General features: G+C 49.9%; 1 protein-coding gene across 1 annotated transcript in view; it reads right to left on the reverse strand.

The window, feature by feature from the left end:
* Positions 1-10,417: 10,417 nt before the first annotated feature.
* PWP2 (PWP2 small subunit processome component) overlaps positions 10,418-18,354 on the reverse strand; it is a 613,222-nt gene continuing 605,285 nt past the window's right edge. The window contains exon 21 of the mRNA XM_032276559.1: positions 10,418-10,484. Within this exon, the coding sequence (XP_032132450.1) occupies positions 10,433-10,484 (52 nt within the window). The 3' untranslated portion in view covers positions 10,418-10,432. The remainder of the gene's footprint in view (positions 10,485-18,354) is intronic.

The raw sequence follows: 18,354 nt of genomic DNA on the forward strand, positions 1-18,354 counted from the left end.
CAAGCCTGTAATCCCAGCACTTTGGGAGGCCGAGGCGGGTGGATCATGAGGTCAAGAGATCGAGACCATCCTGGTCAACATGGTGAAACCTCGTCTCTACTAAAAATATAAAAAATCAGCTGGACACGGTGGCGCGTGCCTGTAATCCTAGTTACTCAGGAGGCTGAGGCAGGGGAATTGCCTGAACCCAGGAGGCGGAGGTTGCGGTGAGCCGAGATCGCGCCATTGCACTCCAGCCTGGGTAACAAGAGCGAAACTCCATCTCAAAAAAAAAAAAAAAAAAAATGTTGAATAGAATCTGCCAAATTCCCCTCTGAAGAAGACGTCTGGCTGTAGGGCTCTGACCCCTGGCAGGACAGATGGAGGGGAGTGGGGCTGTCCAGTGTGTTCAGTGCACTTGAGGACAGCAGAGACGGGCTGGCCTGAGCAGAGGCGAATGCTCGGGACCACGGCGGCTGAAGGCGATGTCTGGGCCTGGGCGCGTGAAGCGGAAGGCCAGAAGAGTGGGCAGGACATCAACTTCTGACTTGGGCCCTGAGGCAGACACAGCTGCGGAGGGGGCAGCGGGAGGCTAGCAGTGGAGGGACACGCTCTTGTCCTGGCCAGGGGCAGATACAGCTTCTGAGGAGGCAACAGGAGGGTGGAGGGTGGAGAGACACGCTCTTGTCCCGCTGCAGGTGGCTCCAGGGCTCCCCTGACCCCCAGCCTGGCAGCACACCTGTGGTGCCCCCGCTACTGAATGGTGCCCTGTGCAGGCCACAGTCAGGCGGTGACTATGGCAGTTCAGTACCCAGTGCTCACTCGACGGGCGGTCCCAGCAGGTCCCAGCATTCTGCGACCAGCCCTCTGAGGCCCATGTCACAGAAGCCTGCCTGCCCCAGAGTCCATCACAGAGGCCACCGTGCAGTCGAGTCCACCATGCATTCATCATGAGCCCAGAGTGACCTGGGGCAGCCACCTCTTCGTGGGGGGAGCCCTCATTGTGACACAAAGGTGGCTGCTTGAGCCTGACAGGGGTGGGGCCCCTTGGAGGGACCCTGCGTGTTCTCCAGATGAGGGCAGCGCAGCGCTCCCTCTGGGCGCGTAGAGGGCGGCAGAGCCCTGGAGTGGGGCCGGGTGAAAAGTGCAGGAGGAGACGGGTGTGCCAGGGTGGGGGCACAGGAGGAGACGGGTGTGCCGCGGTGGGGGCGCAGGAGGAGATGGGTGTGCCAGGGTGGGGGAGCAGGAGGAGGCGAGTGTGCCATGGTGGGTGCAGGTGCGGGCGTCCAGGCGGGCTCAACCCCACAGGGCAGCTTCAGGGCGCTGTGGCCAAGTCCACGTGCAGGAGCCACGGGGTGGGCGCTCAGGGCTCTGTGGCCAGGCAACGGCCACCCTCCCACCCACTTATCTGCTGCTGACTGCAGGCTGCCAGGGCTGGGCCAGAGCCCCGGATGTGGCTGTGGAGACCCTAATGTGTATCGCCAGGCCTCACCACGGTGCGCCCCACCCAGGACACGCGCTTCCTTCCTGAGCCACCAGGAGCGGACTTTTGGAAGCCAGGCCTCGCCCCTGCCCCTCTGGGGGTGCTGGGTGTGGACAAGCAGGAGGACCTCGAAGAGTTTCTGCGGGGAGTCTTAGGGTCCATGGTCCCCCCTCACCCTGGCCTGGATGGCGCCCAGCGGTTCTTTCCACTTTTCGCCTGTTTGATGCACGGCCCGGGACCTCAGATGGGAAGCCCCAGCCCTGTGAGGACCAGACGGGACCCTGAGCCCAGTGAAGGAGGGTTCCTCCTTCTCCACTCCTCCCAGCCTCCCTCCTGAGTGGGCAGGAACAGCCCTCTCGCGTCCACAGAAGCCAGACAGAATGGGGATGAAACAGACTCAGTGGGAAAGGGGTTGGAGGGGTTCACATTTGACAACAAATCTTGGCAGAATTTCATTTGTGCATTCAACCCATCTGCCAGAGGCATTGGAACCAGAGCGACTCCATCCTGAGCAGGGGCTGGGGAAACCAGGCTGGGACTTGCTGCTCAGAAAGTCTGGCACTCCTGGCCTCTGTTTATGTTGACTAAACAGACTCAGACTTGGGAGTGACCAGATAATCCCAACATCTGGAGAAGAAAGGCATTCCTAATTTTGTTTTAAAGATAATATCGATTCTTGCAAAATATAGTAATTAAGAAAATAGGTGGGGCACAGTGGCCCACGCCTGTAACCTCAGCACTTTGGGAGGCTGAGGTGGGTGGATTGCTTGAAGTCAGGAGTTCAAGACCAGCCTGGCCAACATGGCAAAACCCCGTCTCTGTAAAAATACAAAAATTAGCCAGGCGCGGTGGTGCACCTGAAATCCCAGCTACTCTGGAGGCTGAGACAGGAGACTCGCTTGAACCCGGGAGGTGGAGGTTGCAGTGAGCCGAGATTGCGCCACTGCACCCCAGCCTGGGAGACAGAGCGAGACTGTATCTCAAACAAGAAAAGAGAAAATTAATCCTTTATCACAAACCCTTGTAGCTGAGCACGTCTCCTTATGTCAGCATTGTACCTAGGGTGGACGCGTCCCTCCTCTTTCAGGAATGCCTGCTCTGTCTGTGGAGCAGCTGTTCTTTCACCAGGTTACTCTCTTAATAAACGTGCTTTTGCTTTGCACTGCAGACTCGCCGTGCATTCTTTCTTGCACGAGATCCAAGAGCCCTCTCTTGGGATCTGGAGCCAAACCTCATTGCTGTAACATATTTCTAGCAGCTGGCACCAGAGAGCCTGGAGCTTCTCACCTGGCACCTTCTCTAGGAAGGGAAGACGCCTGTACCACAGGCAGGTTCCCAAGCCCCAGGGCCACTGGTGCTGCAGGCTGGCCCCATACCCCACCTGCTCCTGCTTCAGGCCCAGCTCCAACAGGGTAGGGACAGCCCTGCCACTGGGTCAGAGCCACATACCCATGTGGGGAGCAGGCCGGCCCCAACCTCAGAGAGGCCTCCAGCCCACAGCCACCCTGTGCAGTGGCCATGGACACCTACGGCAGCCCTCTAAACCACCCCCCCCCCCCCCCCCCCCCTCCTCTCTCCCGCACACTCTCCTTCTCCACCCCTCTCTCTCCCTTTTTCTCTTTCCTTCTCTCTCTCTCTCCCTTTTTCTCTTTCCATCTCTCTCTCTCTCCCTCCCCCCAACCTCAGACATCCCAATATGTTCAGAAAGCATGACAGGCCTCTGGGTTGGGCAGGGTCTGTCTGCCCCCCGGGACACACAGGCATCTGGGCTTCTGCCTCCTGTCCATCCGGCTAATTCACGTGCTGTGAGTTACACAATTGTCTCTGCAGAGACACAGGGCATGAACAAGGGCCTGGGCCCCAGGCATTGGTGCCCGTGCTCTGCTCCGCATGCTGTGAGGACAGAGGCCCTGCAATGTTCGTTGCTAGGACTGGAAGCAAACTCAAAGCAGAGGCTGGGCCAGGAGCTGCACCCGGGTGCTAAGGTCTGCACGGATCTACCCCTAAAACCTGCCGCCTCAGAGCCTCGAGTGACTGGCATCGCCACCTGACTGAGCATGTGACAATCCAGTTCTTCTCTAAAAGCCCCCCACCTCTGGCTCTGGCGACAGCTGGGAAGGGGGTTTGTGGACCGTGGGGTGTGTGCTGCGGCTCCCTCTCAGCCCTGAAAGCTGCCAGCCTGAGTCCCGGCGGGCAGGGCCAGTTCCTCCTGAGGCCTCTCTCTTTGGCCTGCAGACGGCACCTCCTCCCAGGTCCTCACGTGGTCTGTGTCCTCATCTGCTCTTATAAGACATCAGTCAGATGGGGCCAGGGACCAGCCCAGTGACCTATTTTAACATAATCACCTCTGTAGAGGCCCTGTCTCCAAACACAGTCCCACTGAGGTCCTAGGTGCAAGATCCCAACACAGGAATTTAGGGCGACATGATTCTGCTCAGAACATGGGCACCCCGACTTGCCCAAGTCTTGAATGGCACCTTGCCCCCCACAGCTCTGGCGACATGTTAGTGTCTCTAGTTCCATCTCTCTGGGACGGGGTGGGGTGGGGGCTGCAGCCCTGCAGGCTCTCCCTCAGCCCTTCCTGCAACGGCAGCTTCCACCTGAGGGCGGCGAAAGAGAGGAGACTCCGCCAGTTCCTAGTGTGTGTTCCCAATAGACCCACCGTAAGGTCGACTCTGGGGAGACCCTGCTCCAACCAGTTACCTTGCTGGCTGGTCAGGCCCTGCAGAGCCAGCCCCTAATAACCTTGGAGGGTGCTGCCCTTCCCCCTCACTCCCTGACCCTTGAAAATGGCCATGGGGCCTCAGAAGGAGCAGAGGCTGATCTGTGGGCCACACCCATTGGAGACTTCCCCCTCGAAGTCCCACACACCTGGGGAGGATGCTCGGGAGGCCCCTCTGTGGTGACTCCAGTTGAGTTTTTACTCAACAGACCTAGAATTTTCCAGCCTGTAGATGTCAGGCAATAGCTTGGGAGCTGTGCCTCTGTCTCCTTTCTGGGAATCTTGTGATGGATTTGCCACCACCTCCATTGCTGCGGCTCAGGCAGCTCCGAGTTCCTCCCTCCGTGGCTTACAGGGATGCCCACTCCCCTCTGTCTCTCACATCCCAACACCTGGCATCCAGCACGCTGGGTTCCAGTCGTCCCCCGAGATCCGGGAGCCCAGCTCCTTTGCAACGTGTTGGGCCTCAGAAGTGCCACCCGGGGGCCCTGTGCCTTTGCACGTCTTAACGACCAGGGCAGGGAGTATCTGGATGTGGTCGGGAGAGCGCCGGCAGGCTGCGCACAAATGAGCACCTGCCTCACCCACGTCCCCAAGCTCCCGCCTCGCCCATCTCACGAGCTTCCGCCTCGCCCACCTCCACGAGCTTCCGCCTCACCTTCTGCGGCAGCGACTCCGCCTTGGCTGCATGCTGGAATCACTGAGGAGTGTTGACACCTGCACTGCCAGACCCTGCACCAACGCACTGATTTCATGAGCCTGGGGCCGTAGTGGGCTTGACAGGAGTGTTTTTTTTTTTTTTTTTTTTTTTTTACTCTCCAGGTGACCCCAATGTGCACCCAGGGCTGATAACCCTGCTCCAGAGGCTCTTTGAAGGCACTCCCCTCCAGCAGCAGCACTGGCAACCTCTGGACAGATAGTGTCCATCCGCACCCAGAACCTGCTGGGTCAGAAGCTGCCTGTCAGCAAGATTCCTAGAGAATTTACGCACAATTTGCATCTCACACTCACAGCATGGGAAGTCCCTGGAAGGCTCGCCAGGACACAGGTCCCTAAGTCTTTGATTTGGCAAGCCTGGGAAAGGGCCAAGAATCCGCATTTGGAAGCAGTCCCCGAGTGACAGAGATGCTGCTGGCACAGGGGCCACACACGGAGGACACCAGGAAGGCTGTCGTGTCAAGCTAATTGGCCAAGTGTAGCCCGAGAGTCTATCAGCCAGACAGGGAACCCATTTCCAGGTCCCCGATGCAACACGGTAATCCCTATGTCCTGGGTCAGTGCCCCCAGCTGATCCAGCCTTATTTTACCTACAGGGCTTGGAATCTATAGATTTCTCCAGCCCTGGCCTGAACACGGTGGTGAGTGCTTACAATCCTGTGGCATTCCGTGTTGGGATCAGACCTTGTTTAGGGTCAGGAAGCAGTGGAAGGTGGGGGGCGAATCATGAGGAAAATCGGCCGATGTCAGCGTGGAGCTCCATGTACGCACAGAAAGGCTTCTCCTCTCCCATGATGTGGCATGGAGATCTCTGCACAGAAAGTCACCTTTTCCCCACTGATGTCAGCGTGAAGGTCTCTCTATACACAGAAAGGTGTCTTCTCCCCACTGAGGTCAGCGTGGAGGTCTCTCTCTGCACAGAAAGTCATCTTTCTTTCACCAATGTTGGCGTGGAGTTCTCTCTATGCACAGAAAGGCGTCTTCCCTCCAGTGAACTGTCCCTGCACCTGCATCAAAAATCAACGGGCCATTTGTGTGTGCGTCTGCCTCTGATCTGTCAGTCTGTTCAGCAATCTGTGTGTCTGTCACTTAGCATTTGATGACTGTGGCTTTATATTAAGACTTAAAGTCAGGTATGGTGAGTTCTCTGATTCTGTTCTTTGCAAAACTGGCTATTCTAGTTCCTTTAGTTTCCCTGAACTATTCTAGTTCCTGTGCCTTACCTGATAACTTTTAGAATCAGAGTGTTGATTTCTTCTTTTTTTTTGAGACGGAGTTTCACTCTTGTTACCCAGGCTGGAGTGCAATGGCGCGATCTCGGCTCACCGCAACCTCTGCCTCCCGGGTTCAGGCAATTCTCCTGCCTCAGCCTCCTGAGTAGCTGGGATTACAGGCACGCGCCACCATGCCCAGCTAATTTTTTGTATTTTTAGTAGAGACGGGGTTTCACCATGTTGACCAGGATGGTCTCGATCTCTTGACCTCGTGATCCACCCGCCTCGGCCTCCCAAAGTGCTGGGATTACAGGCTTGAGCCACCGCGCCCGGCCTAAGAGTGTTGATTTCTATGTAAAGTCCTGCTGAGATTTTGGTTGGGGTTGTGTTGAATCTATAGATGATGTCATAACCAATGACATCATCACCATCACAATGCTGAGTTACGACTGACTTCTACAAATACTGTAAACCCACTATGTGACCACTGTCTGTTTTAGACCAAGGGTTGGCAAACTACGGCCCATGGATGAAGGCCAGGCTACCTATGAGCTAAGAATGGTTTTTACATTTTAAACATTTTAAATGTGAAATGCCAAAAGGAATTTGCTGTTCTTTTTTAAAATTATATTATTTCTACGTGGGGTATGGTGGCTCATGCCATAATCCCAACACTTTGGGAAGCCGAGGTGGGTGGATCATGAGGCCAGGAGTTTGAGACCAGCCTGGCCAATGTGGTAAAACCTCATCTCTACTGAAAGTACAAAAATTAGCCAGGATGGTGGCACACACCTGTAGTCCCAGCTACTCGGGAGGCTGAGGCTGGAGAATCGCTTGAACCTGGGAGGCAGAGGGTGCAGTGAGCTGAGATTGTGCCACTGCATTCCAGCCTGGCAACAGAGCAAGACTCCATCTTAAATAAATAGACAATATTATTTCTTTGTAGATGTAGGGGTCTCACCATGTTGCCCACGCTGGTCTTGAACTCCTGGCCTCAAGTGATCCTCCTATCTCGGCTTCCCAAAGTGCTGGGATTACAATGAGTCCCACACTGGGCCATTTCTGTCGTGACAGTTTTTAAGTTAGGACTCTCCCAGCCTGTGGCTAGGAAAGCATAAAATATTTACCGTCTGTTCTTTTGCAGAAACAGTTTGTTGGTTTTTGTTTTAAATTATCTTTTAGATGATTAAAAATCTGGGACAAATGTTTTTGATATTAATTTGAGCCATTCTGGGGCTTCTTCCTTTCCTTGTCTGGTTATCATATACCCTTCTGCCTCAAGAACTTCCTTATCATTTCTTAAAACATAGTCTGCTGGCTACAAATTCTCCTCATTATCTTTCCTCTGAGAATGTCTTTCCCCCTCCTTTTCTGAAGAGTATTTTCACTAGTTATTAAATTCTGAGGTGAATTGCCCTCGGCACTTTCACAAGGTCATTTCTGCCTCCTGGCCCTCACAGTGTCTGATGAGGAGTTTGTGGTGGCTCGAACTGCCTTCCCCCAAGGTGAGGAACTGTTCTCTGGCTGACTGCAAGACCCTTTTCTTTATCTTTGTCATGTTCCTGATTGTGGTTTTCTTTGAGTTTATCTTCTTTGGGGTTTGCTGAGTTTCTTGAATCTATAAATTTATCTCTTTTCAGTAAATTTGTGATTTTTTTTTAAGTCTTTATTTCTTCAAACATTTTTTCTTCACCAATCTTTCTGGGACTCTAAAGTGACATGAAAATTAGACCTTTTGTTCTTTCCCCAACAGCTAGGTGTCTGGGACGCAGATTAGTGTAGTTTTAATATTTTATGTTCTTCAGATTGTATTGTTTCTACTCACTCCCTTTCAGGTTCACTGAATCTTCCTCTGACAACTCCATTCTGCTTTTGAGGCCAGCCGGGAGATTAAAAAGTTCCCGATATTATTATTTTTAAATTCTAAGTTTCTTTAGAAAATATGTTTTCTACTTCTCTGCTGAGAACTTTGGTCTTTCTAATGATTTCAAGAGAGTATAACTTAAGCAATCAGCAGAGCTGGGCATGGCAACACATGCCTGCAGTCTCAGTGACTTGGAAGGCTGCTTTGAGCCCAGGAGTTCGAGGCTGCAGTGAGCTATGGTTTTGCCACTGCACTCTAGCTGGGGCCATGGAGCAAGACCCCATTTAGGCAGGAAAATAGGTTCTGGAGACAGGGAACCTAAGGCAGATTCATGCTGACTTCCTAAAACTAAATGAAAAGGAAAATCCCAAGTTTCCACACCTCAGTGACAAAATGACTGGAAGCTACTTGTCTCTGTTGTCTCACATACAATGTCTGGCTTTCAGTGAATAATTATGAGGCACAAAAAAGAAATAAAAACCCCAAAACCAGGAGACAAAAATCAGTAGGACTAGATTCAGATATGACTCAGATGCAGGGGTTGTCAGATAGGAATTTATGTTAAAGGTTCTAGCGGAAAGGTAAACAACATGAATGAAAAGGTGAGAAATTTCAGCACAGAGATTGAAATGTTAAGAGTCAAATGAAAATGCTAGAGGGGAAGGCTGCCTCCAACAGGCTCATAAATAGGCTCAACACAGCAAAGAAAAGAAGCAGTGAGCTTCCAGATAAGTCCACAGAAATTATCCAAGCTAAAAATATGAGGAAAAAGTGAAAAACAAAAACATCAGACATAAAAGAGCAAAAAGCCCTGAAGTAATTTCAAATGGTCTAACATATGTGTAATTGGAGTAACATAGGAGAAGAGAGAATGAGGGAGAAGAAATCTTTTACAAATAATGGCAAAAAAAAAAAAAATGTTCAGGAATAATGAAAGACACCACACCACATATCCAAGTTCAGAAAACCATAGCCAGGGTTAAAAATCTTTTAAAAAAGAAAACGCCATATCCAACTGCTCAAAATCAAAGATAAAGAAAACATCTTGAAGGCAAACAGAAAAAAAAAAAAAAGAAAAAAGAAAGACACATTACACCCAGGGGAGCAAAGATAAGGAGTACAACACATTTGTTAGCAGAAACTTTGCAAGCCAGAAGACACTGAAGTGACATCTTTCAAGATTATAAACAGATTTCTATACCCAACAAAACATCTTTTAAAAATGAAGAGACTTCCAGTGCTGGACAATATGGAGCATTCTTACTGAAGACAACTGAAAGTTCTGGACAATACATGAACTATCTGAGGACTAGGAAAAGTTAACAGTAGGAAGCAAATTGGGAGATGAGCCTGAAACAGAAAAAGCTGGTGTGGAGATTTTCCAAGTATTCTTTGTCTTTCATTGCCCAGCTTAGACTGCAGGCTGACCCCTGTGTAGAACTGCACACCATATGTGGACAGAAAAAATTCCAAAATAAATTCTATTTTTTTCTGGTCAGAGGAAAAGAGACCCTGCAAGCCAAAGCATGTGAATTGAATTTGGATTTTTGGTTTGCTTTGGTTTTTAACTTTTTAAAATCTTTCCTAGCCCTCTCCCAAGAGCATCCCATCATAGCACTGCACTAGGGTGGCAGAATAGACCACAAACCTCAAGAGAAATACACATTTTCTGGCCACAGAAACTAGAAGAAAGGAGCCTTGTGATCCAAAGAGTGTTGGGGAAGTTCCTGTTATTTTCCCCCTCTCTTTTCTTTTGCTGCTTAGCTGCATGGGCAACCCCCCTGAAACTGTGGGGCAGCATGGGTGTTAAAGTTTCCAGACAAATCCCTTCCTTGTAATCAGAGGACTGGTAAAGGGGGCCCTGGGGGCTGTGAATGTGGTAGAAATCTCATTGAGGAGAGTGCTGGAGGCGGGGGTCTCCTGATTCTGCAAATGAATCAACCCTGAGCTGGGCATGGTGGGGTGATTTGTAGGGGGGAGATCTCATATGTGCTGAAGCAGGAGCCAGAAGCCTCAGCCTATTTCCATATAAACAATGAAGAAGAAAGTAACTAGAGACATAACCATAGTGGTTATTAGTTATTCATAGGTGATCCTAGTTATTCATAGGTGATCCTAATTCTTTTACTAACGCTGCTCAGGTCAGAAGTGTGAACCTGGGGTGACACTGTGAAAGGAATGACCCTAAGGCAAGACGCTTTAAGCCCTCTGTCACACCCTTGTAAGGGCTGCTGGAGGGCGCCTCAGCTGGGCAGCAGTGCCAGCGTTGGGAAAGCACCCACAGTTTAGCCAGCTAGGGAAGGAGACATCCAAAATAACTGAGATGTCTCCTTCCTCTGAGGAGTTAGGAGAAATCTCCACTCCTCCGAGCTCTTGTGGTAGGCCTGATGCTGTCAGGAGGCCCGCAGACATCCGGGGCTTAACAGTCTCTCTGTGATGCTGTGCTTCAATGGTCACGTTTCATGTCCACTCTCATGTTCCGCTTCTGCACCTGGTCTCTTTTTTCTTAGAAGAGATAATCGGTAAAAGTAACGTAAATCTTAATGTCTTTGTTCTTTCTTGACAAGTATGGAAAAAGTGCTGATGCATTATGCTCCTTACCTCAGCTCAGCTACCTGAAATTCTTGGGCCCCTACCTATATTACATGTGATGTACTTGATCCTATCACTGCCATGCCCTATCTACGCCACCCCCAGTAGCTGACCACCAAGGCCACGCCCTACTACCATCCCCCGAGATTTACAATTCAATAAAAGTGAGAACAGAGATCTAGGCTCACTGCAACCTCCACCTCCTGGATTCAAGCGATTCTTCTGCCTCAGCCTCCTGAGTAGTTGGGATTACAGACACCTGCCACCACACCCAGATAATTTTTGCATTTTTAGTAGAGACAAGGTTTTACCATGTTGACCAGGCTGGTAAAGTTTTTTCTTTATAAACCACTTTTTCATTGAAATTAAACATGCATACTGAAAAGCGCATACATAAGTTGAGCATTTTTATATGTGTTTAAACTCTCATTATTCTTTTTTTTTTTTTTTTTTTTTCAGACGGAGTTTTGCTCTTTTTTCCCCGGGTGGAGTGCAATGGCGCGATCTCGGCTCACCGCAACCTCCGCCTCCTGGGTTCACGCAATTCTCCTGCCTCAGCCTCCTGAGTAGCTGGGATTACAGGCACGCGCCACCATGCCCAGCTAATTTTTTGTATTTTCAGTAGAGATGGGGTTTCACCATGCTCACGAGGATGGTCTCGATCTCTTGACCTCGTGATCCACCCGCCTCGGCCTCCCAAAGTGCTGGGATTACAGGTGTGAGCCACCGCGCCCGGCCATAAACTCTCATTATTCTATCAACAGATATTAATATCTTTATGTTTTCACTTGAACCAGACAAGAACTGCAGTATGCCTGTACTTCCCTTCTTCCTTTCTCCCTCTCCCGTATCTGCTGTGTTATAATCCTCTGGGATTTTAATCCCAGATACTGTATTTTTCTCTACAGTATGCAGCACAAAGTATTTAGTATTAAACATGACTTTTGCTGGTTTCCTTGCTCACTTTTTTTCCAGCCAGGAAACAACACAGAACTCTCAGAGTCATCCATCACACTGTAGTGTGTTCCTGGAGCTGTGCAGTGCACAGCCCACTCAACAGCTCACACTGGTCCTGCTTGAATGTCTCTGTCATGAGTTCCATTTGCATTTTGCTACAGTGAATCCGTGATGATTCTTTCAATGAGGATCCATGGATGGAAAACCCGGTGGGCATTTGCATTTCTGAAAATGTCTTAGAACTCTGTCCTCCCCTTTCCCAGTTTTCAGACACTGCAAGAATCCTAGAACACTTTAATTCCTCCTGCTTTCATGCTATCATTATCACTTATTCTAATTCCACATCTATTTAGAACTCCAGAAGACATTATTATTGTTGTTCTATGCAGTCAGGGTCCATCTAGATTTACTCAGATATGCAGCCTTTTTATTGTTCTTTATTCCTTCCTGTACTTCATACTTCCATCTGGGGCCACTTTCCCTGTGCTGAAGAAATCCTTTTAGTATTTACTTTAGTGTGTGCTTTCTGGTAGTTAATTATGTAAGCCAAAAAGTGTCTCAGACAGGGCTCAATCAATTTAGAAGTTTATTTTGCCAAGGCTAAGGACAATTCCTGGGAGAAAAAAGCATGGAATCACAGAAATAGTCTGTGGCCTGTGCCTTTCTCTCAAGATGACTTTGAGGGTGTTAGTATTTAAAGAGGAAAAGTGGGCTAGAGGGGAAAGAGGAAGGGTGTGGTCACATGACTGACTGTACATGGTGCAAGAGAAACGGAGCCAATTGGGAAGAGTCAATTGTACATTCATCTCATGACCAGCAAACTGAAGTGGCATTTTCCATAAGATAAGGTGAACTTAGAGCAGCTACCTGTAGATATGTTTAACCTTTTATCTGTAGCTATCTGCCTAGGAACCAAAGGAAATGCAGCTTCTTGTAGGACTCAGCTTCAGCTTAATTTTTTCCTTTTGACAGAGTGAATTGGGGTCCCAAGATTTTATTTTCCTTTCACATTTCTCTATGATTTGCTTCTTCTGAAATATGTTTATTTCACTTCTACCTTTATACGATTTTGTCATTGGGTATAAAATTCTATGTAGATAGCTATTTTCTTCCACCACTTTGAAGATGTTAATTCCATTGTTACATGGCTTCCATGTTTATGTTGCAAAGTCAGTTGTAAGTCCTTTAGTTTCTCCTATGTCTTCTCATAGGGTTCAGCCCTACAGGGTTCTTTGAGCACCTCCCTGCTGGTGCAGAGATGAGAAACTGTAGAAATAAAAGACACAGACACAGAGATAAAGAAAAGAGAGTTTGGGCTGGGGGGTCCACTGCCAACCAAAGGGTGGAGACCTGCAGTGGCACCGAGTGCCTGGACACTCTGACTTTTATTGAGTACAAAGCTGGGGGCAGGGAAGGAAGGGTGAGGTAATGGTGGTCAGCAGTAGGGTCAGGTAAATCACGTGTCTTGAAGACAGGGGGCCCAGGACTTTCAAGCAGCTGAGGCGAGGAGAAAAGCTAATGTGTCAGTGCTCTTCACATATTTATCAGAAATGTCAAGGACATTAATTCTTATCTTCTGAGAAGAAGAGAAACCGCGTGCAGAAGCAGGGCGTGAGAGTGGACATGGAACGTGACCACTGAAGCACAGCATCACACAGAGGCAGTTAAGCCCCCGGATGTCTGTGGGCTTCCCTGACAGCCGTCATGCCCACTGCAAGAGCTTGGAGAAGCAGAGTTTTCTCCTAACTTCCCCAGGAAGGAGATGTCTCAGCCATTTTGGATAGCTCCTTCCCTAGCTGGCTAAACACTGGGCACTTTCCCAGCACTGGCACTGCTGCACACCCGAGGTGCCCTCCAGCAGCCCTTATGTGGGCATGACAGAGGGCTTAGAGCATCTTGCCTTAGGACCACTTTGTTCACAATGTCACCTCAGTTCCATGTTTCATAACCCCATAGTTATTAGTAAAATTAAAGGTTATATTGGGTATATATCTTTCTGATTTTTTTTTTCTTTTTTTTTAAGATGGGGTTTTACCATGTTGGTCAGGCTGGTCTTGAACTCCCGACCTCAGGTGATCCGCCCGCCTTGGCCTCCAAAGTGCTTGGATTATAGGTGTGAGCCACCGCACCCGGCCTATCTTTCTGATTATAAGTGAGTAATTATAAGATTATATATGATTATATAAAGGAATAACTATGTGCCTACATTTCTAATTCTTTTCTAAATCAATATTTATATGGGAACGGGCTGAGGCTTCAGATCCTTGCCATGGCATTTGTGGGGTCTCCCCACTACAGTTTCTATTCTCTTTTTCTTTGGTTTTCAGGTTTAGTATGTAACCAAGCATTTTATTTTTTTAAATCTATTCTGATTGCGGTTCATAGTATATTTGTAATCTGTGTTTTGTTACCTTTGATCAATTTTGACAAACTCTCTTATCTCTTCAAATATCACTACTGGCCTATTCTCTCTCTTTGTGTAAATCCATTTTATAAATGCATTACACCTGTAATCCTAGCACTTTGGGAGGCTGGGGTGGGCAGATCACGAGGTCAGGGGTTCGATACCAGCCTGACCATCATGGTGAGACCCTGTCTCTACTAAAAATACAAAAATTAGCCGGGCATGCTGGCATGCACCTGTAATCCCAGGTACTCAGGAGGCTGAGGCAGAAGAATAGCTTGAACCCAGGAGGGAGAGGCTGCAGTGAGCCGAGATTGCATCACTGCATTCCATCCTGGGCAACAGTGTGAGACTCCATCTCAAAAAAAAAACTACGTTACACCTTTTCACCATATTGTATATCTTTTAGGCCTTTTGCTATACTGCCCATATTTTTTCTCTCTGTTTCTGTCAGAATATTCTTTTTTTTTTTTTTTTTTTTTTTTGAGACAGAGTCTTGCTCTGTCACCCAAGCTGGAGTGCAATGGCGTGATCTTGGCTCACTGCAACCCCCATCTCCCAGGTTCAAGCAATTACAGGCACCTGCCACCACATCTGACTAATTTTTTTTTTTTTTTTTACAAGGGCTGAAGGACTGGCTAATTTTTTGTATTTTTAGTAGAGATGGGGTTTAGCCATGTTGGCCAGGCTGGTCTCAAACTCCTGACCTCAGGTGATCCACCCACCTTGGCCTCCCAAAGTGCTGGATTACACTGTGCCCACTCTGAATATTTTCTTCTGACCTATCTTTCAGTTCATTAATTATCTCTTTCACTGTGTCTAATCTGTTTCAAACACATCCATTGAATTTATAACTTCAGCTAGTGTATTTTTTGTTTTAAAATTTCCATTAGATTCTTTTTTATATACCCCACTTCTCTGCTGAACATTTTCATCTCATAATCTATTTTCTTGAACATATTAATCACATTCCTTTAAAGTTTATGTATGATAATGTCAATATCCTGTTGACATAATAATTCCATGGGATTATTTCTTATATATATTTTGGCTTTGGGTCATTTGTCTTCTGGTTTTCTTTGTAAACTTTAAATCCGGATATTGTGTATGGAAATATTTTCGTTAGTTTGAGGCCCTGGATGATGCTATTTTCCTCAGTATATTTCCTTTTGCTTCAGGCTGGCCATGGGAAAGAGGGCAGATCAGTTGAATCTGGGATTGAGCCCTTTGGAAGCTTGACTTCAGACTTTGAAAGGGATGATCCACTCACCCCTCAGCCTTCCTCCCCTACTGCAGCACTCAGTGCTCTCAGCTGAAGGCCTGAGTCACTCAACAGAGCCTATCTTGTGGGCTGTCATCAATTATTACCTCCCCAACCCTATAAGACTCAAAACCTCAGAGTGTCAACTTCTTCCCAGTGCATATATGAGACTGAGTTGTGTCCCCCAGCATTCACATATTGAAGTCCTGCCCCCCAGTGTTGATTTAATCTGGTGATAGGACCTTTAAGGAGGTGAGAACGGTGGGGCCCTAATCCCATAGTACTGGTGTCCTTGTAAAAGGAGGAAGACACACCAGAGATTTCTCTGTCTGCACATACAGGGGAAAGGCCATGTGAGAACACGCCAAGGTGGCCACATACAAGCTGGGAGGAGAGGCTTCCCTGGACACCAACCCTGATGGCTCACTGATTTTGGGCTTCCAGTCTCCAGAACTGTCTGGAGGCTGGGAAATAACGGTCTGTGGTTTGTATTTTTTTTATGGAAGTCTAGGCTGAATAATACAGGATACTTATCGCCGAATGCCACAAAGAAAAAAAAAAAAAAACTTGCCTTTTTTTTTTGAGGTGGTGGGAGGTCTTTGTCCCTCAGAGAAAGATTTGTTTTGGTAACTATCTGATATCCTTAAACAGATTTAAAAATATTTTATACCGATTTTTGGGCTATTTTTATAGGTTTGTCTGAGGCAACCATTCCTCCCTAACTGTAATCAAAAACTTCTCTGAACGCTTCAGGGATTTCTCCTCACACACCACCCATCTCAGTGTCCATCCTCTCTCAGCCATTCAATACTCAGGGGTCCTTTCCATTTATGGAGTCAAATATTTGTTTAGTTCAGAGAATTTTCTTTTCTTTTGTTTAAGACAGGGTCTCGTCCTTTCGCCCAGGCTGGAGTGCAGTGGTGTGATCTTGGCTCACTGCAGCGTCTCACTCGATTTCAAGTGATTCTCCAGCCTCAGCCTCCCAAATAGCCACAATTAAAGGCATGCATCACCACACGTGGCTAATTTTTGTATTTTTAGTAGAGACGGGGGTTTCACCATGTTGCTCAGGCTGGTCTCAAACTCCTGACCTCAGGAAATACACCTGCCTCAGCCTGCCGAAGTGCTGGGATTACAGGCGTGAGCCACTGCGCCGGGCCTCAGAGATATTTTCTTCAATCCTTTGATTTTTGTCCTGCCTTCCTTTTTTCCACCTTCTCCTTCTGCAGCTGTCAGGTGGACACAGCCCTTCCTATACTGATGCCCAGTGTCCTGGCTTCCCACCTTCCCTCTCGTTAGTTCTCTGTCATGGGAGAGTCCTGTGCAGTTGGGTCCTCAGCCAGGTCCCCTCTCCTAGTCAGCATGTGTGTTGAGCTTTCACGTCAGCAATCCTGTTACTCATTTCCTAGTTCCTGCCTTCTTGTGAGTCTTCTTGGGACCATCACCAGGTGTGGTGACACTGCGCAGGGGCTCTGGCAGTCTCGGTTCTGTACCCCGTGCTCATGGTAGGCCCTGGTTTTTCCTGAGCTCTGGTTTCTCTGTCCATTCGATCCCCTTTAGCTGTGTCCTTCTGTCCTTCAGAAACCTCTTGGTGTTTGGTCCACAAGCAGTGCCTTCTGTGTCCCCGCAGCTGCAATGGAGCGTTTTAGCATCTTTGTGGTCACAGGAAGGATTTGGGGCAGGTCAGAGTGTGGGTGCAGCCTTCTTTCTTCACAGGCAGCATGACTTGATCAGACCACCAACGTCTTTTAGCCTGCTCTTTAAAACTTAATGTCATCTGAGCATCTTTGTTATTCGTGACACGTCTTTTTGTCAGAGGAATGCACCTGGCTTAATTTTGAGTGGTAACACACTTGGGCTCCATGTCTCATCAATTCTAAGCTGCGTGTTTCTCACTTCCACAACACTGAAGCGGGCTGCCTTTATCCACAGCCTGTCGCAATTTAATGTGTCTGTACTACCTACGGTCGTGTTATGTTTTACGATTAACAGCGTCTTGGAGTCGGTAAGTCTATGAACCCTCTCTGCCCTGGGGCTCCCCACCAGCAATCTAGGGGCTCTGAGGCCCCGATTCCCCTCGCAAGGGGCTGGTTGCAGGGGCCCCCCTCCCAAGACAGCCTCAGCCGGCTGCCCACCTCCGCATCCTCTGCGAGGCCTTGGGTTCCAGGCTCCAGAAAAAGGGATCACGCCCTGGGACCTGGGCTGACCTTCCGACCCTCTCACCGAGACTTCACCGGCCTTCCCGCTCCCAAGTGGGGGATCTAGCCAAGAAAGTGAATTCTTAAGAGTCGAGGACGGTTTGTGAAGTTACGGTCCATTAAGACTTGTCCCCATGGCTTTGCGACCGTGCTCAGTTGTCTGGGCCTGACCCGGGCTCAGACGCTTAGGTTCAAATCCAGGCCCTGCCCTTTCCCAGCTGAGCCTGAGGGGTCCGGCCTCCCCGCCGCTGGCCGGGCTCACCTTCAGGTGAGGCCTCCGCCATGCCGCGGCTGGCACCGCCCTGGCACTGCTGAGGGACGCAGGGGTGTCCGCCCTCACGCCCATGCCACCTGAGAACCTGGGCTCACAGACTAGGGGGCCGGGAGGGCCGGGCACCCCCGGAATGGCGCCCGCAAGTCCGGGGAGGCCGTCCCGCCGGCCCAGCGCTCCAGCGCGATCCCCGCATCCACGACCCCCGTTCCGCCGGCACCGGCGGCGTCCAGCCTGGGTTTGCCCGCGCTCGGCGCCGCTCACCAGCGCTGACCTGGGGATGGTTTGACCGCCTAGTGCCTCAGTTTCCTCACAGGCAAAACGTGTCTTCTTGAGGCCGGGTGTGGAGGGCCCGGCACAGCCCCGTGGCAGCGGCGGCCGAGGGAGCCGGCCCCGGGCTGACAGCCGACAGGAAGCTGCGGTGCGGGAGGCGCTTGGCGCCCCCAACTGTCCCGGGTGCTGGCCTGAGTCGCGCGGCCTCGGCGGCCGGGACCCCGCGGGCCGCCTTCTCCGCTCAGTCCGCGGCTCCCAAGAGGGAACGTCGCCCCCAGGGGCTGCCCTCCTCCGCCTCACGTCCCGGCGGCCACGGGCGGCGGCCCCTGCCTCGCTTCCCGCACCCCAGGAACGCTGTCCCCAGGAAAGGAGTCGGGGCCAGGGCGCGGGAGGGGGCGCGGGCAGGGGTCCCCAGAGCC

Source organism: Sapajus apella, unplaced genomic scaffold (assembly GCF_009761245.1).
Source record: "Sapajus apella isolate SASKATOON/1434 unplaced genomic scaffold, GSC_monkey_1.0 scaffold8, whole genome shotgun sequence".
NCBI classification, from domain to species: Eukaryota; Metazoa; Chordata; class Mammalia; order Primates; family Cebidae; genus Sapajus; species Sapajus apella.